Here is a 27,091-nt window from a genome sequence, read left to right as displayed (position 1 = left end):
TTTCTCCTGATGAATTGCTGAAAATCAGAACCACCTACACTTTTGTGTCCTCCTTTATTTCTTTTGTGTTAATCTGGGTTGCCCAGTGAGACTTTTAGCTCATTGGGGCAGGCAAGGCCTGCGTCCTCTTGCCTCATTGCATGTGACTTAGACCTGAAGCCTAGACAGACAGCTGTCCCTTAGTGAATACTCATTGAATGGCTGCTAACTAAATATACAGCTTGGGTAAGACACAACACCTCTGAGCTTCAGTTTTCTCATTCTGTGATTGTTTGACCCATCATTTAAGAAGCAGTACTCAGCGTAATTTGAAGCTGCTCAGTTGATACTAATGAATTGGAAATTGTGAGGACCAGTCCGATCTCACTGGGACTGTGAAGCATTTCAGCAGTGAGATGATGACTCCTGGGCTTGGATATGGCAGACAGGGTTCAAGTCTTGGCTTTTGGTGTCTATGGGTTGTAAATGTAAAGTTGTCTTGTTTCTCTGAGCTGCAGAAATGGGAAGAATGAAAACTGCTCTAATGACTTAGTTGGGAGGGTGAGTGCCCTGAAACTTCAAGGAGCTATAGAAATGTGAATTATTATCATTACAAACAGTAGGGTGCTTCCTAAGTTGGCATGGTGGTGGCCTTTGTGAAAACCCTCCAGGCCAGTTCCTTTGGACTGAACTGGGTCCTGCAAAGATTGAGAAATAGGACAGCAGAGAAGCATGGCTGGTACAGACTGGGACAGAAGGCAGAACCTTTCAAGGCTTCCCTTTCTCTCTCTGTGAAATGGGGATAGCAGGATTTCGTTTTAGTCTGGGAGGAGTGCTAGAGAATTCATCCCTGTCTTCCTCTACCCACTCACCCCCCTCCCTCTCCAACAGTGAATTATATAGCGTTGGGTTATAGCTATTCCCAGAAAGTCTGTGATTTAGGGATTCAGCTTTATAGGTTCTACTTTCCTATTCTCCAAGTCCCAGACGGACTTGGAATATATAAATGCAGAATCAGGAGCTTAGCCAGCCTGAATGGTAATTTTCCTACCGTCCTCTGCATTGCAGTAAGGAAGTAGTTAGTACTCTTGGGGTATCTTGGCTGTGACACTAAGATACTTGTTAGTCCTCGTTCCTGGGGATGGAAAGCTGAGCAGACTCCTTCCACAACAGAGTTCTTAGCCTAGCCCTGGGGCATGTGGGCTTAAAAAAAAAGTATACACACACACACACACACACTACATATATATATATATGCACATGTATACTTCTATATACACATATATGCACATGTATTAATAAATATATTCCAACATAATTGCTTTCTTTTGTAATTCTACATATTGTATTTTGTGCATTTAAAACCATTATTCTGAGAAGGGGTTCAGAGGCTTCCCCAGACTTCTAAACAGGTCCAGGACACAAAGAAGCTCCCTGCTCTGGAACAAAGATAAAGCTGTTGGGATCCCGTGACATTTTTCCTTGCCATGAACTATGAGTTTGTGTTAATAATTGATTGACAGGACAAACATCTTGATTTGTCACATTGGGAATTAAGGTTTATTTCTTATCTCCATTATTTACAGGACACATTTTAATTTTTACAGAAAACTGACTCAAGTCAGAAAGACCAGGGCTCTTTAACACCTAGCTCTATGACCACGGACAAGTTGCTTAATTTTTCAGTGCCCTGATGTCTTTCTCCAAGCCCATAAGTTACAGATGAGTCGCCAGTCTGCATTGATAGAAAGAGTTTCCACTCCTGGGAGTTCCCTACATAGATGAAATCATAGGTATAAGCTAAAAATAACGCCAAGTGTTCATTCTACATCTTTATGATCAGTAGTGTAAATAATAGGGACTTGGCTTGGAATTTTCCATCTCTTTAATTTTGAATCTCCTGTAACTGGAGGGAGAGCCCTGCTGCCCTATACCTCAGCCACATGGTAAAGTTTACTTTCATCTGAGCCATAAGTTAACATTTATGAGATCAATACCCCACAGGAAGTTGTAGCAGGAGGGAATAAACTAACCCAGAGCCCTCATTATCATGGCAGATGTTTGCTCAGGAAGATGCTAGAACACGTTGCTGCGAAATGAGAGGCTCTCCCCTGTGGGAGCGCTGACCTTTAGCTCCCTCTTACATCCACACCTTTTCACCAATTTCATCTTTCTCTGGGGTTCAGGGATCTCAGAGAGGCCTTGAAGTCCATGAAGTCAGCCATTTGGGGCGGAGGTCCAACCACTTCTGTGGCTTTGGCAGAGGAAACAATGGCAGGTTCTAGTGGGGGAGGTGTAGGCCTGTTTTCCATCTCCTAAATAGTCTTTTCTCTCATGCTTGGCCTCCGCAGTCACCACGCATGTTTGAAAACACGGATAACGACAAAAACCTGTATAAACATTCTTGTCTTCACCGCAGAGTGTATCCAGTAGCCTTCAGGATTCCTGAGTGTGTGGGGGTGTGACAAGCCAGCCAGAGCTGTTCACTTGGGCAGCTTGGATGCCTAGATATGTAGTGATGGCACTCCTTGCTTCATGTGGGGAAGCACTCAAGAGGGCATCCTAGCGGCCAAGACGCCCCAGCCTTTGGGATCTGTGCAGAGTTGAAGGTGCACAACTTGGTAGCCTCATTTGTGCCATGAAAACAAAACTTCCTACAAGTCTACATGATCTGACTCCTTTCTCTAGGTGTTTTCCTTTCCCTGGGGATATTAGTTAAAATACAGAAGGTACAGCCGGGGAGAAATCAAGAAAAGGAACAAATTCCTTCTTTCAGAGTCTGTATCCATGGTGCTAATTCTATTCACTCATTTGGCGTGAGCTGACTTTTGGGTGTCAGAGTGTGTTGGGGTGGAGTGAAGAGGTGGGGCTGGGATTCCTTCACCCAGGGCAGTGCTCTGGGTTCTGGAAGGGAAGCATGATTTGCAGTGCTGAGCCAAGGCCTAGACAAGTGACCTATGAGAAAGAAAGTCTCTTAACTGCAAAGGGAAGGGAAGGGAAGGGAAGGGAAGGGAAGGGAAGGGAAGGGAAGGAAACTGTCTCTCTGTCTCTCCCCACAGTACAATGGTGAGAGTGCAGGAAAAGAACACACAGAAATAACTGCATCAAGATGGGGTCCTACTCCATCCCTCTTTGTGACCCTCCAGTTTCCACAATGTATGGAGCTTGAATGCCTTCCTTTCTTAAAAAAACAAAAAGGAAAGAAAGAAAGAAAGAGAAATCATTTGAACAGGGAGCGTGTCATAGGGTTGGAAATGATCACCGGTCTGGGGAACGTAGCAGCTGGGCCCTGGACAAACTTGTGACTTTTTTCAAAGGACCAGGATGAGGTCAACAGCACAATAAAAGATGTTTTATGTGGATTAGCCCAGAGAATGGAATGCTAGCTGAGCATCCCAGCAAACTTGTGAAGCCCTAACTTCTCCTGGTGTCCGATCGTCCGTCACCTACCATCTTTCTTTTCCCTGTTCTCACTCCGGACTTCAGTTTCTGGGACCATTCACTCCTTCTCCCATATTTTACATCTTGGAATTATCTTTGACTTCTTCCTTTCTCACCTCTTCTGTCCAGCCAGTTACCGAGTCTCATTGGTTCCTCCTGTGTGACACATTTCCCATCTGGTCCCTTCTTTTCCCTGTTGCCACCCTACTCTTTTATTATCTCCTTGCTATCCACCTGAATGATGGCTGTAGCTTCTACAGAACCACAGAATCTGGAGCTTGGAGGAGATAGATCTCAGAGGCCGTCTCATCCAATGCATATTTGACGGAGAATCTCCCCTGTCCCATCTTTGACAAGTGATCCTACCTGAAAACTTCCAGTTAGGAAGAACCCATTACCCCACCGAGGCATCCCATTCCACTTTTGGGCAGCTGTCATTGTTAGGAGGATTTTTCTTGCGTTAGGTCTAAATCTGCCCCTCTGAACCTTTCACCCCAATGCTGCAGGTTCTGCTCCCCTCACAGGCCTAGGAGAAAAAGCTTAACTCTTTACTCTTCCACGTGCCAGACCTTCAAATCTTTGAAGACAACTATTACGTCCCCTGTATGTCTTTCTTTTTCTAGGTTCTCCAATTTCTCCATCTGTTGCTTATGAGTCATGATGTTGAGGCCTTTTATTATTGTGGCTCCTCTTTTCCGGACACTGTTCAATTAAATTAATATCTTGGGGCATCCAGGTGACTCAGTGGATAGAGCATCAGACCCGGAGTCAGGAAGACCTGAGTTCAAATACAGTATCAGACTCTCTTACTAGCTGTGTGACCCTGGGCAAGTCATTTAACCTCTGGCTGCCTCAGTTTCCTCATCTGTAAAATGGGGATAATTATAGCACCTGCCTCCCAGACTTGTTGTGAGGGTCAAGTGAGATGACAATTGTAAAGCCCTTAGCTCATTAGCCAAATAGAACACAGTAGATAATTAATAAATGCTTGTTAATATTAGTTATCATTGTCGTCATCAATTGTGGCTCAAGAGTATTACTTATATCGCTCCCTTCTCTCCTTTCATAGGAACTTCATCTTCTTCAAGCCTGGACTATTGCATTAACTTCCTAGCTGGCGCCCCTGAAGGAATACGTGAATGAAAAAAAATTTTAAATTTAAATTTAATTTTAAATTAAAAATTTTAACTTAATTTTGCACTAATGGGCAAAGCACTGGGACTACATATAGAGAAGCCAGACCGTCCCTGATTTTGAGGACTTCATCTTCTAACAGGGGAGACAACACATATATTGACAGTTCGTCACCTCTAATCTCGCCCCTTCCCATTCTGTCCTGCACCTAGCTGTCCAAATAATCTTCGTAAGACCCAGTTATAACTGTCACTCCCCTTCTCAAAGACGTTTGATGGCTCTCTGTTGCTTTTATAATAAAATACAGCTTGGTATTTAAGGCCTTCCACAATCTGACTCTAATCCACCTTCCCACTATTAATCCACAGTATTCCCTTTGACAGATTCTTCATCTAAGACTACCTTGATTCTTAGTTGCTCTGGGCTTTGTCCTGCCTTTTTCTACATCTCTTCATTCTCCTTCCTCTGTGCCTAGAATGCAGACAGGTTGTGACTTTCCCAGGGTCACCCAGGTAGTAATAGGCAGAGTCAGCATTTGAACCCAGATCTTTGATTCTTGAGATTTTTCGGTTATGCCACAGTGCCTTTCTAACTCACAATAAAAGATGTCAATCTTGGGGAACTAGGAAAGTAAGGTTTCTTGAACTTCTATAGTCTTCGGCATCTTAGGAAGGAAGGCCTGTATTTTTCTTTTCTGTACTGTGTGTATATTGGCATCCTGGGCCATCTCTAGTCGTCCGGGTTAATATGAGGCCACTGGACCCAGGTGACTCTGGAGGAGAAAGTGAGGCTGGTGACCTTGCATAGCCCTCCTTCACTGAAATCAAAGTCAACTGCAAGTCATGTCATCATTTCCCTGATGTCATGGTCCTCTTCGAGAATGAAGCACAAACACAACAACAACCTGTGTGTATATTAGTACACGTAAGTGTTATGTGTGTGACTACATGCATACTCGGATATACTACAGTCAGTCTAATTGTTCCTCTTACCTCCAGAAGGGAGAAAATTAATTTGGAGCTTATAGGAGCAGATGGTGTTTTAAGAGCATGTAGTTTCTAAAGCCTGAAAAGTGAGTCAACTCTAGGAAGAAGCAGTGTGTGTAGACCCCTGGGGGTGGGCATGGGGGATCAGATCGGGAGAGTCGTAGTCCAGAGCTCTGCACTGATAGCCACGTGTAATGAGCTTTCACTACCTTGGAAGGCTGGAGGAGAAGCTAGGGAGAGAGACGACAGGGACTGAGCACAGAGCAGTGAGTCTAATAGCTAGCAAGGTCCTGGTCTACAGGGGAATGTTTTCAGTCTGGTCTCAACCCCAGGATGTGGTTCAGCCCAGGTCCTTGCCACGAGTGTTTGCCTTCTCAACATCGTTTCCAAGGCATTTGATAATTAGATGGATTTGTGGTCTCATCCATGTGGGTTTCTCATTGAGTAATGTGGATTGTAACTTTACCATGACCATTCAACCTGGGTGCCTTTTCTTCACACCCTTCTATAAATCCTCTGCAGGAGCTTTCCGCATTGTACTGGAGACCTCTGTCTAGTTCTCTTGACAGTGCATACAGACCATAGAGCAAGCAGACTATCCATGAGTTACCCCTCACTTTCACCTTGTGACTGGCCCACCATCTTTTCCTATCTAACCTTTCTTAGGTTGGGATCATTTATATTATTTCTCTTGGACAATTCTTGGTCGGAAATGTGTTTCAGTTTAATCACACCTACTGTGTGTGGTACTCTTGAATTCAGTCCTTCTGGGGCTATGATGTTCTAAAACTCACAGTCACACAGCATTGCCAAAAGAATGCTGCTGTTAAAATGATCTTGCTTTGTTTTAGGGAGAAGCTCAGGATCATTAAAAATGATACTTATTTTCTCCAAAGACCTCCTTCGATTCAGTTCTGGACTCCACTCATTGTCCGTGCATTTTTTCTATACAAATCGTGTATGTGTGTATATATGTTATACATACAGAGTTTGACAGTATTATATGTAGATATGTAAGTTTCTATATATATATATATATATATATATATATATGCGTGTGTGTGTGTGTGTGTGTGTGTGTGTGTGTCCTTGATCCACTTGGTTTGCTTGGGTTGATAAGTCGGCTCAATCTTTTGAGTGGTGACAAATCTAATTTAGGAGGCCAAGCAATATTATCATACTTGGTTGAGTCATCTGGAACACCCCAGCATATCCCTCTCCCCAATTTTAAGCCTCATTTGTTATTAATGATCAGCAGAAAGTCTCTGTCATTTCTCTCAAGGAATAGGGTATGATTTTGCCATGCACCTGGGTAACCTTGCTGGAAGAGAGCTCTTAGGTGTCTCCTTTGGCTCCACCAAATCAAATGCCATTTTTAGACAATAAACAATATTGTGTCCTCTACAATTGATGGTCAGTTATATGAGTGTAAAGAAATGGTCTGCTATAGAATGTAATTTTCAAGAATCTGCCTATTCTCTTCTTGTTATCTTTACCAAGAAATGTATATGTATGGATCATTTTCATAAATAATTTTGTAGAGATAGGAAGTAAAAGTCCAGTGCAGTTTCCCAAAGGCAATATAGCTCTCATTCAATTCTGGGCCTCAAATCCCCAGAAATACCATTTACGGTCTCTGTGGATATTGTGCTCTGGGATCATGGGCAAGCCCTCTTACTCCAAAAACCTGATTTTCAAGCATAACACCTATACTAAGTAACTACTATCCTAGCATTTGGAGTTGGAAGGAACCATAAAACCATCTAATTCAACTCCTTCATTTTACGGATGGGGAAACTGAGAAGTTAAGTGATTTCTCCAAGGTCACAGAAGTCATAATTGTCCCGACTCTCTGGGCCATACACATGATAGGTGCTTCGTCAAGACTGATTGTAACAACAATTCGGCTAGCAGCAGCTGTTGAGGTGGAAGACCCAACAAGACCAGCAACAAGAGCTGTGAGCACAGGTTCTTTGAGCTGCTTTTCTAAGGAAAGCAACTTTAAGGGGTTAATAATCTCAGTTTAATAAAACATACAAATATCATTCACTTAGTTCAGGGGGAAAAGCCAGCACCCTAAACTTCACAGCAAATACAAACAAATTACAAACACAGACAATGTAAACAGACCAAACACAGTTCAGTTACCAGAGAACCAATGGGTCTGGGTTAGCGAAACGAGGGGAGGGGGGGCAGCTACAACGGCTTGCCCAGAGTCTCAATACTCCTTCCATAAGTGAGCCCCAAAGGCAAAACGCCAACCTCTGAGTTTATATACCTTGTTCAGGGTCAAACATGCTACTCAAGCGCGTGTAAACTAGGCTTTCCCTTGAGGTAAGCAGGTCAAGACTCCCGATTTAATCCAAGAAACAAAGGACCAACTCAGCAAGAGCACTTGATTAAATAAGTGTTCTGGAAGGGAAACAGTAAAAAAAAGTCCCACCTTAATTCCTGATACACTGATTGACTTGACTTCACACACATATACAAATACACATACATATATGCACATTCAAATATGTATCCGTGTATGTGTCTGTATACTGCTGACATGTTCAGAGATTTTTCTTGAGGTTATAGTGGCTCCACAGGGTATAACTTCCCCCATGTTTTTCTTGTTAAGTCTTTTAACTAGTTAAGTGCTTCCTGGATTCTGTTGTGTTCTTGGTTCTCACCTGAGCCCTACAGTGTTTGGTCCCTCCAGGAACATAGGGTTAATGAGGATAGGACAAGTAATGAGGTGTAAAAACCAGGGTCTTTCCATGACCCAGCAGCTTGGCTAGGAGAGAAAACAAGCCACGGAGTGGGAAGGTAGAGCCGTCTACAAGGCACCTTCCTATGCCAATACCCTGGTTATTTTTTTCTTAGCTCCATACTTTTAGAGTTAGTGGTGGGCCTGGGAAGCATTTGGGCAAAGACCTAGAGGTGGTAACATATAAGACATATTTAGAGGGCAAAGACAGCTACATCTAGAGCATGGGTTACTGCTCCAGGAGGACTGGTCTGGGACTGTAGTAGCTCAGAGCACTAGATTCCTGATCTTCCTGGACATTGTCTCATCCTCTCTGAGCTGTTTATTGGGCAGCCCTCTAAATCTTTCTAAAATCCAGCTAAAACATCTGGGTTCCCTTGCTGGGTTTGGTAAGTGAGGATTGAATCTTTGCTGATCCCATCTGTCCCCTCCCACTGCTGTTATCCTAGTCTAAGTCATCACTGCCACCTGCATAGCTCCATTCTGTCCTCTGTCCAGTCCATCCTTCACATTATCGCCCTGTTGCACAGGTCTGATCGTGTTATCCCCCTACTCAGAAATTTCACTGTATCTTTATCGTTTACCGAATAGAGTACTAACAGCCTGGAATTTAGGACTCCTCATCATTTGGCTACCACATTCCTGCTGATGGAATTTCTGACACTGGATCCACATGAGGGGCAGCTAGATGGTGCACTGGCCCTGGAGTCAGGAGGACCTGAGTTCAGATCCAGACTCAGACACTTACGATCTCTGTGATCCTGGGCAAGTCACTCAACCCCTGTTGCCTCAATATTGCGCCCCCACAAAAAACAAACCCAAAGATCCAGATGAAATTTTGGCAGTTCGTGCTTCTGCTTAAGGAAACCTCATATGTAAGCCCAAAGACAGGCAAGACAAGCCCCTGCCCCACTTCCTATAGACACATATATCTTTCTAACTACTACCCTTTGTGGACTAGGAGCCTTAGAGAATTGTTCTCTCCATACATAGTACTCATAACTCAATAGCTGTGAAGAACAAGATCTCTGTTCCTTTCTCATATGGCCCTGTGCTCCATGCTTCAGGGCACATGGCTCTCTGCTGTGCTGGTATCTCTGTCTCTTTGTCTCTTTCTCTGTTTCTGTCTCTCCTTCCCTCTTTGTCTCTCTCTCCCTCTGTTTCTCCCCCTCTTCCCCCCTCCTCCCTCTGTCTCTGTGTCTCTCTTTCCCTGTCTGTCTCTCTGCCTCTGTCTCTCTTCCTCCCCCCCTCCTTCTCCTTCCCTCCCTTCTTTCCTCCCTTTCCCTCCTTTCTTCTCCATCTCTCTGTGTGTAAGTCCTTATGTGGCTCAGCATCCCATGTCCATGTACCTTTTCCTCCTCTCTTGGTCTCAGCCAGCTGTTTCCTACAGTCCAGCACGGTGTCTCCCCCAGCTGTGTCTTCTGTTTGCAGTTCACATGTTTCCACTTACACAGCAGTATCAGTTCTTTTCTTACACATGAACCCCAATTTTCCATCCACGAAGGGGGAGGATGAGACTGATGATGAAGACAGTTCACATGTATGTAGTCATCTAAAGTTTTTGCCAAGTGCTTTTCCTGCGTTATTGAGGGTCACTTTCATCGCTGAATCTGTGCTCCTGTGATCTCATTTGATCTTCGTGTCAGCCCTAGGAGGCGGGTGTCGTTTTTATCCCCATTTTGCAACTGAGACCGAGAAGGGCCAAGTGGCTTGGCTGGGATCATAGAATTAGTGAGGGTCTGAGGTAGGATTCAATCCTCAGCCTTCCTGACTCCAAGCACACCACCAGGCCATATCTACCATGCCCCTCTTGACACTTGCCTGATGCATAGTTCTATGGTCTTATTTGATACTATTCCCTAGTCAGTTTGGATTAATCACTGTTCCCCAGCTTTTGAAATACTTTCCTTTTTAAAAATAAAGTTTTTTTTTATATTTCTTCCAATATCCCTTCTCTCCTCCTTCCAGAGAACCATCCATATATAAGAAAAACATTTTTTAAAGGAAGAAAAGAAAACAAAGACGAGGAAAATAGTCAGCAAAAGTAATCAATACATCAGGAAAGTCTGAAAATGTTCCATACCTATGGCCCTCCTACCTCTGCAAAGAAGCAGGGCCTGAGGGAGCGGCGGAAGGGGGTCTTCTCCTATCTCTTCTTTTTTTAGGCCATGCTTGTTCTCTGCAATTTTGTAATGTTGACTTTGTACAGTTTTGTGGTTATTGTGTTTTGTAGTCATTGTGTATACTGTTTTTGTAGGGCTTTTCTTTTAAAAAAGTCTAATTCAGTCGCCATCTCCTCTGTGGTGTCTTGTCAGGTAGAAATGATTCCTTCTTCCCCACATCTCACAGGCCATTTGCATCCCTGGGTTTGACTCTTACAACTCAAATCTTTACTAACTTTACCACCATGTGTAAATCACTTTCCCCTCCCCTCCCCCCAGCCTTGATTTCTTCATCTATAAAGTGGGGATAGTACCTACATTACCTAGCTCTCCAGGCTGTCCCTAGACAAGTACGTCATAAAAAATTTAAAGTGAGTACAAATATGATAATTTTATTATGAGAGGGGGCAAAATTGAGTTAAACATCTTGATGAATCAAATTCTGGTCCATAGAAGTTTCATTTGTTTTTGTTTTGCTTTCCACAATTTCTGTGCCTAGAAAAATCCAACAGAAATGTGGTAATGATAATTATAAAAAGACCAATAGCAGCATGAATTTCAGTTATTTGTTTATATGTTTTTTCTTCCTGCTGGATTTTATATATATGTTCCTTGAGGGTAGAGACTGCGTCTAATGTCTTCTTTATATCACCTGTGCCTTTGGTTGTGTCTTTCATGTTATAGGTGATTAATAATAATTTGTTGAACTGAATTTAGCCTGGGGCAGGGCCTCAGCAGGCTCTTCCTGAACATCCGTTCTCATTGTGTAGAAAACAGAGCAAGAAGTGGGTAATCTGAGTGTTTGCTGAGCTCAGGGCGTACCTTGAAAGTTAATATTTGATTTAATATTTCATTTCAGGCCTTTCCTTAGAATTTGTCTTTCTCCCTAAAATTATTTGATTGACTGAAGTAGAGTCCACAGGTCCTTAGGGATTAGAGCTGGAATCAATCTAGCCCCAAAGCTTCATTTTACAGATGAAAGTAACAAACTTACAGTGATTTGTCTAAGGAGGGGAAAGCTAGAACTTGAAGCCAGGTCTTCTCACTTCAAATCTAGTACATTTTCAATTATATCAATTTACTCATCTCAGTGTTTTTGTTATTTATGCTTTGTATATTTCTTCCTTCCTTCCTTCCTTTCTTCCTTCTTCTCTTCCTTCCTTCCTTCCCTTCCTCTCTTCCTTCCTTTTTCTTTCTTTTTTTTTTAAAGCCTCTCTTATAATGGTATAGTAAGGGAGGAAGCTGAAACTAGAAGGAGGTGGCTAACACAGAAATTTTCCCAAGTTCCCTTGTCACCGAAGGTTTTCAAGTGGAGGCTGGATATTGTAGAGAGAGTTCCTGTTGGGTAGTGGTTGGACTGGATGACCTCTGAGGTTCTTTTAAGCCATTTATTCTGTCAGTCAGTGCAGGGGGTTGGGAATCCAGCTAACCAGAGTTTCTGGTTGGCAGAAGTTTAACATAGTTTTATTTTGCTTCACGCAAACTCTGTGCCTGGAAAAATCCAGATGCAGCAGTTAGGGTTTCCCCTAACTCTGCAGAAGAGGAGAACTGGGGCCAGTCGCTTCCATGGGGGTTCCTGGGGACCCTGCCTTTTTTGGAGTTTGGAGAAGAGTTTGGCTGGCATACTGGTCTGGCAGTTACTGGACCCTATTCCTAGTGTGACCAGGCTTTCTGAGTGGTGACCAGGGTCTTGTGTTCTCTTAGGCCCCAAAGAGGTTGCTAATTTGGGCTCCCTTTAAATTGGAAAATGTCATTCTCTTAGAATTGACTTAATTGGGCTTGACAGATGGGGAAACGTTGAAGTGTATCGCATTTGACCTGATTTATGCATCAGGGATATGTGTAAATACTCCAGGATAGGGAAAACAACAAGAGAAATGGAATTGGCAGAAAGAAGCAGAATGAATTGGTAATTGTGTCCTCGCTGAGCCAAGCCCCATTCCCAGAACTCCATCTGCACGCTCCCAAGGCGGAGGAAGTTGGCTTCTACCAGATGGGTTCAGGTTCTTCACACCTGATTTGTTCATTTCCAAGCAATTCCCTAGACCCCGATCAGCTGCTGAAGGAGCACTTTGCCCTCCAGACAGACAGACTCACAAGCCCACAGAAGGGTTGGGTATGGGTTGCCTCAGCAGCCAAGGCTGTGCTGGATTCTAGGTCTTGTGTCTAGAATTTATGAGTGCCATTCCATGGGAGAACAGTGTTGTACTCTGATAAGGATAAGAGCATCCAAGCCCCTAAGCTTAACACTGGAGACTATCCTTTGGTGAGATTGTGCAGGGTGTCTTTAGAGATCTCTCCCTTCCCCTTTCTCTTCCCTTTTTACTCTTCATGGCCTGACCTCCCTGGGCACCAGCTCCAGGTTATGGGTGGATCTCATTTCCCTCCCAGCTAACAAAATTTGCTCTTAGCCAGCTGACATAGCAACATACATTTTCAGAGCCAACCATGAATTCACTCCTCCCACTTTGCATTCCCACTCTTCGGCCCTCATTACATATTACCTGACTATTGCAATAAACTACTGACGGGTTGCCCTGGTCCTAATTTCTCAACCTTCATTTCATTCTCTATGTCACTGTCAAATTAATTTTCCTGGCTCGGTTCCTTGTAAATAGTGGACACTTGGGAAATGTTCATTAGTTAAAGTCTTACCAATTTTTCAAGACCCAGATGAAGTGTCCCTGAGCCCCCTTATGGACTCTGATTCCCACCTTCTTTCTCAGAATCTCTCGAGCATCTATCTCCCTATGGCTTCATTGCATTCTGACTTCTTATTTTTCTGCACATTTGTCTTAGACGTCCTTCTCCTTCCCACCACTGTCCCCCATTGTATAATCCCCTTGAATCAAGGACTGTATTTTTTTTCTAAATAAGTTTCATTGATGTCTTCTGTTTTTTTTATCATCATATTTCTCCCCAGTTTTTCCTCCCCACTCTCCCACTACTCCAGACAGCCATCCCATATGACAAATAGTATTTTTTAAAAATCAGCACAACTGATCAATATATTGCAAAATCAGAAAATGAGCAGTGCGTAAAACCTGTAGACCACCCCCAGGGCTGGGAAGGGGATGTCTCCTTAGAGCTCTTTATTTGAACCATGCTTGATCTTTTAAATTTTGTTACATTCACTTTTGTTTTATTTTGGTTCTTGGTTATTCTTTTGGGGACTGCATCTTACTCATCTCTGTATTTCCCCCACCTCTGCTGTACCCGGACAATACCTTACAATAATAAATAACAACATCTGGCATTTGAGCCTTCCAGCAGCCCTCTGAGGTACATTTTACAAGTATAATCACCCCCATATCATGGGAAACTCTGGCTCTGAGTTTGTGACATTCATCCCTGGTCATAAATCCGTTAAAGGTCTCAGGTATGATTTGAACCTGGGGTCTTCCTGATCTCAGGCCCTGCTTCTCTAAAGAGGTTAGAGTCAATGATCCACATGGTACCATCCATCTCAAATCTATCATTCCAATAATAAATATTCAATAAATATTTCTTGAAAGTAATTTCATCTGTTCCAACCCTGTTAATTTTCAAGATGGGGAAGCTGTATCCTAGAGAACTTAAGTGACTTGTCCAAGGTTATATGGTCATTTGAATGACTTAAAAGCAAACAAATAAAAAACCAATATCTATAAGTTTGCCTCACATCAGCACACTTAGCCAGTTTTTTTCTATTTTCCCAAGGAGAGATGTAGATAAGAAATCTTCCTTAAAATTGCCTGAGTCATAGCATCACCTTACTCCCTTTTTGTGTTCTCTGGTTACTTCACTCAAACTGAGAACCTGAAAAGACCTTAGCCTGAAAGGGCCAGGGTCACCCATTGCATCCTGGGCCATCCCCAGTCATCCTGGTGAATACCAGGCCACTGGACCCAGATGGCTCTGGAGGAGAAAGTGAGGCTGGTGACCTTGCACAGCTCTCAAATCAAAGTCTACTGCAAGTCAAGTCATCATTTCCCTGATGTCATGGTCCTCTTTGAGATCGAAAGACAAACACAACACCAACAATAACAATTTAGTGTTCTCTAATCACTAGCCTGCCTCTTACCTCTAACTGGGAGGTAGTTTCATTGAGGGAATTTGGTGATGTTAAAATCCACAGAGTACAGTTTTCATAGAGGTAGAGATGGAAGGGATCCATCTTATAGATGAGAAAACTGATATTAATTGGTACAGATTAGACTTGAACCCTGGTCCACTGTCCCATACTATGTCTCCAGCCTTTGAGTTCATGTCGGTCATTAAATCTCATTCACTGTCACACCAACTCCAGTGACTTCCCACCCTTGTAGTCCCATGACAGAGCTGAGGGACTTCCTCTTTCATTTCACCAGTGACAACATCTTAACAGACCGTGGCACTTTCTTGTTTGTTGGTTCAAAAGGGATGCCCAAGAGTGTCTCAGAAGGACCAACCACAAAGGCCAGCTGACTGTCCAGGCAGCAGGAAATGTGCTTGGTCTCCCACTAAGCTGCACATTTTCCCATGCTTTTTTTCTTATTCTACAGACTTTACCTCAGGAGGAAAAAAAAATATGCAAAGAATTAGAAATAAGCAGTGTGTGAAAAGCTTGCCATCCTAAAAAAGCTAGCAGGCCCCAACCTTGCACCACTCCCACTGAGGGGAGAAATGGAGAGGGAGAAAGAAATGAAAAGAAGTTCTGTGAATTATCTGTGTGAGAGAAATCAGGGTAGATCCAGGATAGACAGGCCTCAGGGCCATTTAGGAAATCCTCTGCCTTTAGTGGTGGGGGTGGGGGGGTGGAAATGGAGGGAGATGTCAGGTGAAACAAATTCAGATTTAACTTTTCCATGTACGTACACCTGGACCTGAAATCTTCACCTAGTCAAATTTTATTGATCCTTCAAGGCCTTTCAAAAAGCCTGCTTCCAAGGCAGTAGGTAGCAGAGTGGATAGAGCACCAGCTTTGGAGTCAGGAGGACCTGAGTTCAAATATGATCTCAGATACTTACTACCTGTGTGATCTTAGGCAAGTCACTTATCCCTGCTTGCTAGTAGCACTCTCTAAATTTTTGTGCCTTTGGGGAAATTCCAGATCACCCTGCCCTAGCTTTGGCCAATTGTTCATTAAAATCCGTAGGTTTGTAAGATTCTTGATGGAAAAGACTATGACTTTTTGTTTCTGTCCACCAAAGCAGCTACTAGTACCATTTCTCTTCCCCTCCCCCCAATTTTTATTTTGTGTCCAAAAAATCTTAGTTGAGTTTTAGGCTTTAATATCTTAAAATAGCACTAACGCTTTTGGGATAGACACAGACACTCTCTCTCTCTCTCTTCATATATATATAGTGTGTGTGAGAGTGTGTGTGTGTGTATGTGTGTATATACACACACACACATTGTTTTTCCCTACAAAATAAAAACTCCTCAAGGGCAGAGAATATTTGTGTGTGTGTGTGTGTGTGTGTGTGTGTGTGTGTGTGTGTGTGTGTCTTTATATCTCTAGCTCCTAGTGCAGTATTTGGCACATAATAGGTGTTTCATTAGTACCTGATGATTGATCGATTGGGGACCCAGGCATTTAATACATTGAACTGAGTTAGGCCTAAGAACCACCAGTCTTAACAGAAAGGAACCTGATAATTCTCCTTTAAGGCCTTTGGCCATTCTTCTTTCCTTCTACCTCCATTCACAGTCTAAAGAGCTTTTCTTGTTTGGAGTGTTCATAATTGATTCGCAGGTTTTCAGTCCTTGGTTCCTTCTGTATGAAGGTATGTATCTGTATGAATCATAGCTGAAGATTTTCTTGGAATTGATGAAATCACCATGTGGTAGCACATATGTATTGGCCTTCTCTCATGAAGATGATGTTATTGACCCACCATCAGTGAGAGGATGGCCTTTTAGGTGATTTCCAAACCCTAGTAAAAGTGTGAAGTTTGGATTAATTCATCTGTATCCCTCACATTGCTGACTCAGACCACAGGCTGGAGTTAGCATGATGATCTCAGTCTGTGGAACTGAATTTTTCTGTGTGAGAAGCTAAGGGGCTTGCTCAGGGTTGAAATTCGGGCCACTGAGCTGCCTAGAAAACCCCATATTTGACATCATCTTGTGTGGGACAGCTAGGGGGAGCAGTGTATACAGTGTCTGGTCTGGATTTAAGAAGACCTAAGTTCAAATCTGGCTTCAGACACTTCCTAGCTATCTCAAGCTCTCCATGTGAGATTCCATCTCAGAAACCCACTGATGCCCTTATCTAGAAGTCATGGCCGTGATGTGGGGCGGTGGAGTGTGGGAGAAAGAGTAACAGGTCTGCATTCAGATGATCAGCGTTCAATCTTGGTTCTGCCCCTTTCTACCTGTGTGGCCTTGGACATATTACTTAACCTTTCTGTGCCTCAGTATCCCTCCCTGTAAAGTATGGAGTTGAACCAGATGACCTCTAAAGCCCCTTCCAGCCCTAAATCTGTGATCTTATTTGAGCTTATACAATAGATACTCCCTTCATTCCCTATTTCTAAGAGCATTTATTTAGAATAAATAAATAAAGCATGTTCTTATTCACACCAGTGATTTGCATATGGTTTCCACACTTATCTGTTCACGGTCTAAAGATGTCCCAGTTAGTCACATTTCCTTAGATGGTAACCTGTGTTTCAGTTCACATTATGGAAATTGTCTATATATATTTTTAAACTTTGTTTTTGAGCAATGGAGAGAATGGCAGTTGATTCTCACACACTAAGCATAAAATATTTAAGTGATTCCCAAATACACTATTAAAGTCCCTTTCACCAGCATTGTTACAAACTATATATTTACTGTATAATTTTTAGTCTTGTGAAAGGAGTTTGTAAATAATTATAAGTTGAATAGAGTCAGTCTTGCCCCTATGTATACCAGATAAGATTAAAGAAATGATTCACACCGTTTCCGCCCCTCCCCCCACCCCAATCTCTTCCTCATCCTACCTGGGAGGCTTTACTATGCTTCTCTGCAATTATAGATGCAGCTGTGTTAAATTCTATTTAAAATGCAAACATCCTTAACTGGGTGGCTGGATGAGGGGGTTGGTCTATTAGGCATTTATTCCTCAGGTTCCTAGCAGATTAGTTTCACCCTAATAGGGTTATTGGACCCTAGCTCCAAAGCTAGGAGCCACCTCAGAGGCCATCTTTTCCAGCCCCTTTATTTTATAGATCAGTCACTTCGTAGAAATGAAACTTTTGATGAAGTGATGGGATCATTTTACAGTTGGGGTGCAACGTGGAGACGGCAGCCCTCGGGAGGGACCATAGTGAGGGACGTAGGCAGTGAGAATGAAGAATTTGGGTTCTTGAGGCCAGGGGAAGGAGATAGAGGCACCTTCACAACATCATCCAACATGAAGGTTCTCCTCATGGTGGCGTCTCTCAGGTCCTCAGTTTCCACGCCAGGCCAGTGAATGGACTAGGTAATATCTTCAGCTATCCCATCCAGCTTCAATATTCATTACTACTCTGTACATGTTTTATTCACATGCACTTTGGCCCATAAGCTGAAATCTGCTTCTTTGTAGATAAGTAGGAACTGACCAAGTTCAGAAAAAACCATCTAAGGTCATAATAAATCCAATTGTCTGTCCACATTTGACATGGGGCTCCCAAATAATACATATGTGCGGCAAGCTACGTCTGCCTTGAGAGATTATACAAAGCTGTGAAGCCACTGACAGCTAAAAGAGCTGGACATTCTACTGTGGAATGTTTCTATCAATAGCTGCCCTCCTCCCATCCTCTAATTCTCCTTATTCACTTACTGTTGAACTGCTCCAAGAATTTAATGAACATAAAATGAGCCTTCAAGGAAGCCAGTGATTCTAAGAGGCTGAGGTGAGGAGGGCCATTCTGGGGGTAGAGGAGATTGTCTATAAAGGTGTCAGGCAGGAGATGGGATGCTGAGCTTGGGTGACAGCAAACAGGCCAGGCTGGCTGGAACCTTGAGTGTGTGAAAGGGAAATAAGCTGCAGTATGCCTTGAAAGGTAGGCTGGAGTCAATCTGGGAAGGGCCAAGCAGAAGAGTTGGTGTTTATATCACTTCTTATTATAATGCCTTGGATTTCTTCCAAAGGATGGCATCTGTGTAAAACCGTGTGCTGCTACACAGAGTTTAAAAGGTAATACTATCCTTTGACATGAAAAAAGAAAGAAAAAGTTACTGGTAGGCTGTACAGTGGATAGAGTAATACACCTGGAATCAGTCAGGAAGACCTGAGTTCAGATCCTGATTCAGACATTTCCCAATGGTGCGATCTTGGGCAAGTCATTTAACCTTTCTTTGCCTTAGTTTTCTCATCTGTAAAATGCAGATAATAATAGTATCTACCAAGAGAAATGATTATTTCTCTCTCCTGCTAATAGCTAGTTATTAAAATTGGGGAGACCCAAGTATTTTTGTTTGTTTTTCCCCTGTCCTATTTCCTTGTCCAGTCTCTCTAGGACAGGGCTGTTGGAAGATAGGATTAACATTCTCCTCATTCTGGTTTTTGCTACTGCACCCAACTAGCTCAGGCTTGGGTCGGGGATATAGATTCTTTGTCTAGATTGCCCAAGGCTGGGAGTGGTCTGGGTATAGGAATAGTTTCTCTGTCTCAGCCCTTCACTGGAGTGCAAAGTCCACCTTTCATTAACTGTCAACCAAATCAGAGTTGATTGCCATCCTCAGAAACACCTATCTTCCAAGGGCATATATAAGCCCTGAGCCCACCTCCATGATTATCTTTGGCATTCCAGAGTGCCATGGACCTCCTTCTAAGATGCTGGCATTACTAATAAAATGATTAAAATACCCAGAAACTGTGTCTCTTGAACTTTTTAAATACCACACTACCTTAAAGGATTATTATGAGGGTCAAATAAGATAACATGTAAGGTGCTTTGCAAACCTTAAAGTACTTACTAGCTATTATTATAAACACTCATTAACAATTAGGACTGACTCTTTTCCAAGTACTGTTTGGTATGCTGACTCTGGTCTTTAAAAAGTCTTTAGATGAACATTGATGGTGTGCCCTATCCTGTGCTAGACATGTGAAGAACTGGAGCAAAGAAGAAGGCACTGGTTTCCTCTCTCTCTCTCTCTCTCTCTCTCTCTCTCTCTCTCTCTCTCTCTCTCTCTTTCTCCCTCTCCCCCGCCCTCTATGTCTCTCCCTCTCTCTGTGTCTCCCTGTCTCTCTCTCTCTCCCTCTCTCTGTCTCTCCCCTCAGGGAACTCATAGTTTTGGTAGAGAGAAACATAAAACAACCAAATATAGGATACCGTATAACAAATCACCGAGAGGTGACTGGGAAATGTCTCTTGTCATTTAAAATGTTTTCATGACCTATTAAAGAGGAGAAGGGAGGTAAATGGAGAGATGGATTTCCCACTTGTATGTGGTCAGCAGCAGCCCCTCCGGATCCTGGCATAGGGTCTTATAATGCTCTTCCAACTGATGGATTCAAAGGGAAAATGTGTGTGTGTGTGTGTGTGTGTGTGTGTGTGTGTGTGTGTGTGTTGGTGGTGTTGTTGTTTAGTCATTTCAGTTGTGTTTGACTCTTCCTGACCTCATTTGAGGTTTTCTTGGCAAAGATAATGGATTGGTTTTGCCGTTTCCTTCTCCATCTCATTTTACAGATGAGGAAACTGAGGCAAGCAGGGTTCAGTGACTTGCCCAGAGTCACACAGCTAGTAATTATCTGAGACCGGTTTTGAATAAAATACAGTAGTTTGGAGAAAAACATTTTCCACTCTTGTTATGCCACTGATTTATTGGGCTTGAAGAAAGCATCCATAAAAGGGACAATCTGTGGTTTCATCCTCATTACAAATTCAAGACCAGTTTTGCCTATAAATGTCCAAGTCAATTCATTTCAGCCCAGTTCAGTTCCGCAAACATTCACATGACTGCGGTATAGAAGGCACCATACAAAGGTGAGATTGACCTTGAAGAACTCATGGTCTAACAGGGTTCGTTGAAGATAGAAGCAGATGCCAATGCAGGGCTAAATGTAGTCTCTACCCTTTGAAAAATGGAACAATTAGCCTTGGGGCTGGTGCTGCTGTATTTTGGGGCTCTTTGAGGTGCTGGCCATGTTGTACATAGTGTGCACTCCAGTGGGTGATGAGAAGGCTGTCAACACTGCTTTGATCTAGTGGTTCAGCCAGACCTGAGGGCTCTCTTAGGTGAGGGGCAGTTCCTTAATCTGGATTTGTCTGGCTCACAAAACCCCAGGAAGTTCCCCTAAAATACTTACTATATTATTACTATAAATACTATAATATTACTATATATATTTGTATCTTCTTTTATCAGACTGTAAGCTTCCTGTAGGCAGGGACTAGGTCTTATCTGAACTTTGTATATCTTATCTAACTTGTATATCCCTCACATGGTACTCTGCATACAGTAGGAGCTTAATAAATGTTGAGTAAATGAATATTTGCTAACCAGAGCAGCTAATACTTTGGACTTTCTGGGTTTCCTTATTTCCTTATGGATTGTTGAGTGGTAAAGCCACTTTTTTCCATCCCTTCCTAGTGGTCCTTCAAATTCATAAGTGTGGCACAGGAGAAAAAAAAAATTAGGAAACTATTATAAACACAGTTGATGAGTCTTCAGAATTGGGGAGGAGTCCCTGGATGTAGATCATCTTTGGGGAACCCCAGGGAAGACAGTAGTGGAGGACATGAGGGTGGGAGATGAAGTGACAGTGACTTTATATACAGGTTAAAAAACCCCCAAACTAGTATCTTTAGAAGCTTTAATATGTGAAGATCTGCTTTTCCTTTATTGAGCTTCTCTTAGCTCATTTCAGTCGATAAATACTTGAATATTTTGGTGGGTCTAGAAGAAATTTTGCTTGGTGACAAGATGTTAGAGATTTATTTAGATAGTTGGTTAAGGGGAAGCTTTTCCTTTGTTTTATAGCTTCCACCCTCTTGTTTTTCCCTTTTCCCATGAATATTTGGGAGTTGCTTATAACACAAGACCTACAGCAGGCCAGATAAAGCAATTCTTAAGTTACTACTATTGTTACTGAGACTATGCTGAGCCCTGGGGATACAAATATAAGCGAGCAAGACATTCCCTGCTCTCAAGGAGGCTACATTCTAGAGAAGGAAGACAGCACAAAAAGGGGAGCTGTAAAAGGAAGGAGGAGAGGGGCCATGCTTGCATTGGCATGCTGTGAAGGTGGCTGGGGAGTTTTGAGGCAAGCAAGATAAGGGAGGAAGAGGATGCAAGGGAGGAGTCCACGGTTGGGGAAATGGAAGGGAGAGCATTGGCAGCATGGAGATGGCCAAGATGTGATGTGGAGGCATAGTTCCAGGTAAGATCACCAATGCAGGGAGGAAGAGGATGCCTGAGAGGAGTCCAAGGTTGAGCAGGGTGGGGCTGCAGTATGTGAGGTGGAAATGATGCCTAGAATATAGACCACATAATGAAGAGATGGTGGGGAAGTCATATAGTCTGTGAAGGAGCTGGCTCTAGTGGGTGAGTCTCTGGTATTCACTTGTAAATTTAGTTGTCACTATAGTCAGAGTTCCTTATAGGCTAGGGGTTCAAAAAAATTATAATAAATCATCCCAACTCTCTTTCCTAAGTGAATCAGAATCTAATTTTTTCACCAGGTGTTTGGGAATTAAATTAGAAGGGGCCTTAGAAGCCATATTATCCAAGCCCCTCATTTTACAGTTGAAACTGAGAACTAACTTGTTCAAAGTCACACAGGTAGACCCCCAAGGTCACAGAGCCAAGCTGGCTCCAGATTCACTCCTGTGACCACAGTGGCCTGTTCTGATGGCATCCCTCAATAGGATTTGTGATTAGATTGCTTTAGGTGTGAAGTTGCGTAGCATTGGATCATCCACACTTTTTCTTCTCTGTGTCTGTTGTCCAAAGGTCTCCACTAGAGAAATATCATTAAATAGCTTAATTGTCCTGGGTTGGGCTATTGTTATGCTTTCCTCAGTTATACCGTCATTTAGCTGGACAGAACAGTATAGAATTTTTATCTGAAACCATTTGCCCAGATGGGCTGCAGTGTGTATTGGACTAACTTGTTTTCAGCTTGGTTAATTGTCTTCTTCTTCTAATTCTCTCTCTCTCTCTCTCTCTCTCTCTCCCTCCCCCCACCCTCCCTCCCTCTCCCTGCCTCCTCTCCTCCTCTTCCTTCTCTCTCTTCCTCCTCCTCCTTTCTCTCTCTCTTCTTCCATCTTTCTCTTTTCCTCCCCCCCCCATCTTCTTCCTCCCTCCCTCTCCCTCTGTCTCTCTGATAGAAGAATGGATAGTCCATTCCACCCTTCATTCTGGCCACTTTCATCTCCTCAGTCTCATTGATAGGACCATTCTATAAACCAATCAATCAATATGTCCTCAGTCCTTTTTGTACCTTGTTTTGGCCTTGAGGGGGATATAAGAGAAGATGCTTCCAGACCCTTCTTCCACAGCTGCCAAATGGATACTTCTAAAACCTAGGTCTGACTATGTTAGGCCAGTACTGAAAAATTTTCAATGGTTCCATTTTGCCTGTTGTGAGGTTAATGGGGAATAAGATCTTCCTGGCCTATCAATAGGCCTAATGTGGAGCCCATTAAGGGAAGCTTGCTTGCTTGTAGGAAGGCTTACATACTTCGTGTTAATTTCTCATTAGGCACTGAGCCTATTAATTGAAAGAGTATATCTTCTGAGAGGTGAGCTTTTGCTTTGGGGGCTCACTTATGAGAAAGATGTTGTGATACCCTGGTCAAGACTCTGAGTGGCCATATGTTCAGAGCTCTCCAACTCCTCAGAGGTAAAGACTCTCCTGATGCAGTGGTGGATGTAAAGCTTTGATTCAGGCAGCAGAGCTCTGTCTGTTGGTCTTTATTTTTCTTATCTGTATTTTCTCTGTTTGTTTTTTATACAATTAAAAGAAGATTATTGACCCCTTTTAAGTTGCTTTCCTAGTAAAGCAGATAAAAGAACCTGCACTAGCAGCCATCCTGGGTGTGCCAGTGTGTTTGTTACTATACCTGTATTCATAGAATCTTTTTCCTGGCATTTAAAGCCTATTAAATTCTGGCCCCTGTTTACTCTTCCGTTCAAATTGGCCTGATAGCTGTTCCCCATGCTGGATATAACACCTCATATCTCTATGCTTTTGGGCACTTGGCCCCCCCTATTTGAATTGTGGTCCACTTCATACTTCTACAGTATAAAATTTCTAAATGCCTTCAAAGCACAGCCTTGGTTTCATTTCCTACCTGAGGAGTTTCCTGATCTCTTAAGTTTATTATTATATTAAGTTTATTAGCCCTCCCTCCTTCTTGAGATTTCTTTATATATAAATACTTACAATATTTAAGTTGCATACCTACCTTAGAACATTTATTCCTTGAGGCAGGCTGTTTCATTTCCATCTTTGCATCCTTCAGCACCTCACATAATCACACCTTTTAGATATAGGAGGGGTTTAATAAGTATTGGTTGAATGGAACTGAAGAAAGGAACTACTTGGTCTTTGCCTTTTCAGGAGCTTAAAAGTTTAGATGAGGTGTCCAGGCTAATAATGTACATGAAGCCGTTAGAGAACAGAGCAAGACAGAATGCAATGCAGCAATGTCAGGTACCTGGTACAGCCTAGTTGCTACAGGAATTCAGAAAAGGGAGGGGGAGGGATCATCAGTGTGGGCTGGAGTAATGAAGGATGAGTAGGACATCAAGGCAAATTTGGGCATGTTCTCAGGAAAGACTTCTTAATGATTAGAGCCATACAACAGTAGGATGGATCGTCTGGGGGAATTAGCAGGTGTCCATTTCCTGGAAGTCGCTGAGGCAAAAAGCTAGCTGACGATTTAGTGGGTATGTTAGAGAACCAGGATTTTTTAAGGTAGGGGGTGGACTGCATTCCTTCCAGCTCAGAAATCCTGATTCCAGGATGCAGGGAAAGTGCTCTGGAATTGGGGGTGCAGCATCACCAGCTTCAAGGCCTGATCCCTGGCTTCTTTAAAACACTAGCCCTAGCAGAAACTGAGCCTCGTCTTTGGAAAATAAAGGAAAAATTCTCTTTGAAGCAGCAGGACGTTCCCCCATTTGCGTGTTCCAGCTGTTCCTCATTCATGCCATGCTAATACTCACCTCTGGGCGTATTTTCTCCTCTTGGAATACCGTTCCCTTTTCCCTCAGCCTAGATAATTCCTGTCCATTCTTCCAGGCCCAGAACCGCCATGAAATTTCCCATATCGCCTTCAACCAACACTGACATGTCTATTATTTCCCTATAGTAGATGTCAAACAACTTAGCCCTTAAATATTCTTTTATTATTATCACGTGTGTCTGTCATGTCTCCTCAATAAGAGTGACATTTTCTTTGAGTGCAAGGTGGTTCCTTATTCTTCTCTCATCTACTCTAAAGCCCTCGTTGCAGACTTGGCCACACAGGAAATCTTTGTTGAATTAAGATGTGGCATTGGGAGAAGCAGCATGCATGATACATGGAATCAGAGCAAGAATGATCTGGGTTCAAATCCTGCCTCTTACACTTATTAGCTATGGGAGCAGGGGCAAGGCATTTACTAACCTCTCAACACCTTAATTTCCTCACCTGTTAAATAGAATAATGCCATATGAAACGGCTACATTGCAGTGTTGTTCAGACTCAAGTAGCATATCGTATACAAAGTGCTTTACAAACCATCGAGGGTCATATACACCATATATGTCTTATTACAATTTCCCTGAACTTCAATAGTTGGCGATATCAGACCATGTATAGAAAGCAGGCCTCCCTCATAAGCTCATTAATGAAGTCTCCATCCTTTTCTTAATTGCAGATTGATTTGGAACCAGAAGGAAGAGTGTATGTGATCATCGATCTCTCTGGGTCATCGGGTGAAGGTAAAAGATCTTGGCATTTTATTTCCTCCGATCCTGAGTTGGTGTGTTCTGAAAGTCAAGGTTTTTGTCCTCAATCTTGCTATGATCTGGCACAGCACTATTTAATGCCACTGTGCTGATGTTTCAAGAAAAAAATAAAAGATGGATTTGAATGTTCAGGCCTGGATACCTGAAGGTAAAAGCCATCTGTCTACCTGTTAACTCTCTCAGAGAACAGGGGTTATTTTGATTTACTAATCTACTTTACCAAGAGAAACTGATGGAAATGAGTTAACGCTGGTGTTGGTTTGTAAGGCAGGCTTGCATAAAATGACCATTTCTCAGTGTTCACACTCGTGTTTTTTGCTGTGTGGAGTATCTGAGTATTCAGAAGTGAAATGACTAAGTCGCTAATATCTATAACTACATTTACGTATCTATATCTAAATTTCTGTAGGAGCATTCCTTATGGGAGCAAACATAGTGACCTTGTCTTATACGTGACCATAAGCAGCTGAGTGTTAGTTTGTAGAGAAATCTCCCAGTTGTTCATGGATAATGGAGAAGAATGGTGATTTCCTGCTCTTAGGTTGCTTTGTTCTTCCTCTTTTCTGCTCCTAGTTTCCTGGGTCTCTTAGGTAATTTATTTGCTCTTTAATACCTGAGGGTTTGTGTTGGGAGTAAGAATAAAATCAAGGGAACTGTGTGAAACAAAGCCAGACACCTGTGCTCTAGCTTAGTGTATCTGATCGAAAGGTTCTTTGGAAGAGTAAATTGGGTTATAGCCCTATTTTAGGGATAGGATTATTTGGGCTGTCTTGTCTCCTCTTCTCCTTGAAAAGCATGGGAAAGAACCATTGGCTGTGTTGTCACAAAGAAAAAGCTCGGTGTCAATGAGTTAATTTTAGTGGTTAAATAAATAGGGTTGGGCCTGAAATGGGAAAGTCACAGAGGACTCCACACCCTTCTTCAAAGTCAATTTTGATAGAGTATGTGTGGCCAGACTGTGATAATTAAGCTCATAGACAGACTACCACACCCACATAATCTCTACCCCTCTCTCTTTTAGGGGAAAAATGTGTGTGTGTGTATGATAAAATAAAGGAAAGAAAGAAGGAGGAAAGAAATAAGCATTTGTTAAGTACTTACTATGTGCCAAGTCCAAGGAAAGATTGTTTCTCTCCTCAAGGAATTTATCTTCTAATTAATGGAGAAAGACACACAAAAAGGAGTTGAAAAATGATGGAGTTGCCCAGAACAGTTTTGGAGTTCAGAAGGTAGGAACCGAGCTGATAGGGAATGAAAGCCACCTTGTGCCCATCCACAAAATGGAGGCCCTAGGAGGAATTCACCAGTGGGAGAATGTGAATCTTACAGAAGGCTATTCTAAATTGAGAAGGCTCATAGGAATGGTTGGATGTTTTCAGATGAGGAGACGCGAGGTGCTGGGAGAAGTTCAAGCATAAGACAGCAGCAGAGACATGGTTCTGAATTCTGTAAGCCAGGAATAGGGCTGCAAGGGAAATGAGGATGGAGGAATTATGGAACCACCCTAGGCTACTGGACAGAGCACTGGCTTGGGCCTCACAATACTTGGGTTTTAGGCCTGGCCCTGCTACTAAATCATTGGGTAATGATGACCAAATCCTTTTGTGTCTCTGAGTGTCAGTTTCCTTATCTGTAAGTAAAAAAGTAATGCTGACATGTATAAACTATCATTTCTGTTTATAAAACACTTTAAAAGTTTTTGAGCACTTCACATATATTATCTCATTTGAGCTTC

At 42.6% G+C, this 27,091-nt stretch overlaps 1 protein-coding gene across 1 annotated transcript in view; it reads left to right on the top strand.

Moving 5' to 3' along the window:
- The window catches only part of PRKCE (protein kinase C epsilon), a 666,915-nt gene that overhangs the window by 197,466 nt on the left and 442,358 nt on the right, over positions 1 to 27,091 (top strand). The window contains exon 2 of the mRNA XM_036749535.1: positions 25,266 to 25,329. Coding sequence (XP_036605430.1) covers positions 25,266 to 25,329 — 64 coding nt within the window. The remainder of the gene's footprint in view (positions 1 to 25,265; positions 25,330 to 27,091) is intronic.

The sequence above is a fragment of the Trichosurus vulpecula genome, chromosome 3 (assembly GCF_011100635.1).
Source record: "Trichosurus vulpecula isolate mTriVul1 chromosome 3, mTriVul1.pri, whole genome shotgun sequence".
NCBI classification, from domain to species: Eukaryota; Metazoa; Chordata; class Mammalia; order Diprotodontia; family Phalangeridae; genus Trichosurus; species Trichosurus vulpecula.
The sequence above is the reverse complement of the archived record's forward strand: the minus strand, read 5'-3'. Positions and strand labels throughout refer to the sequence as shown.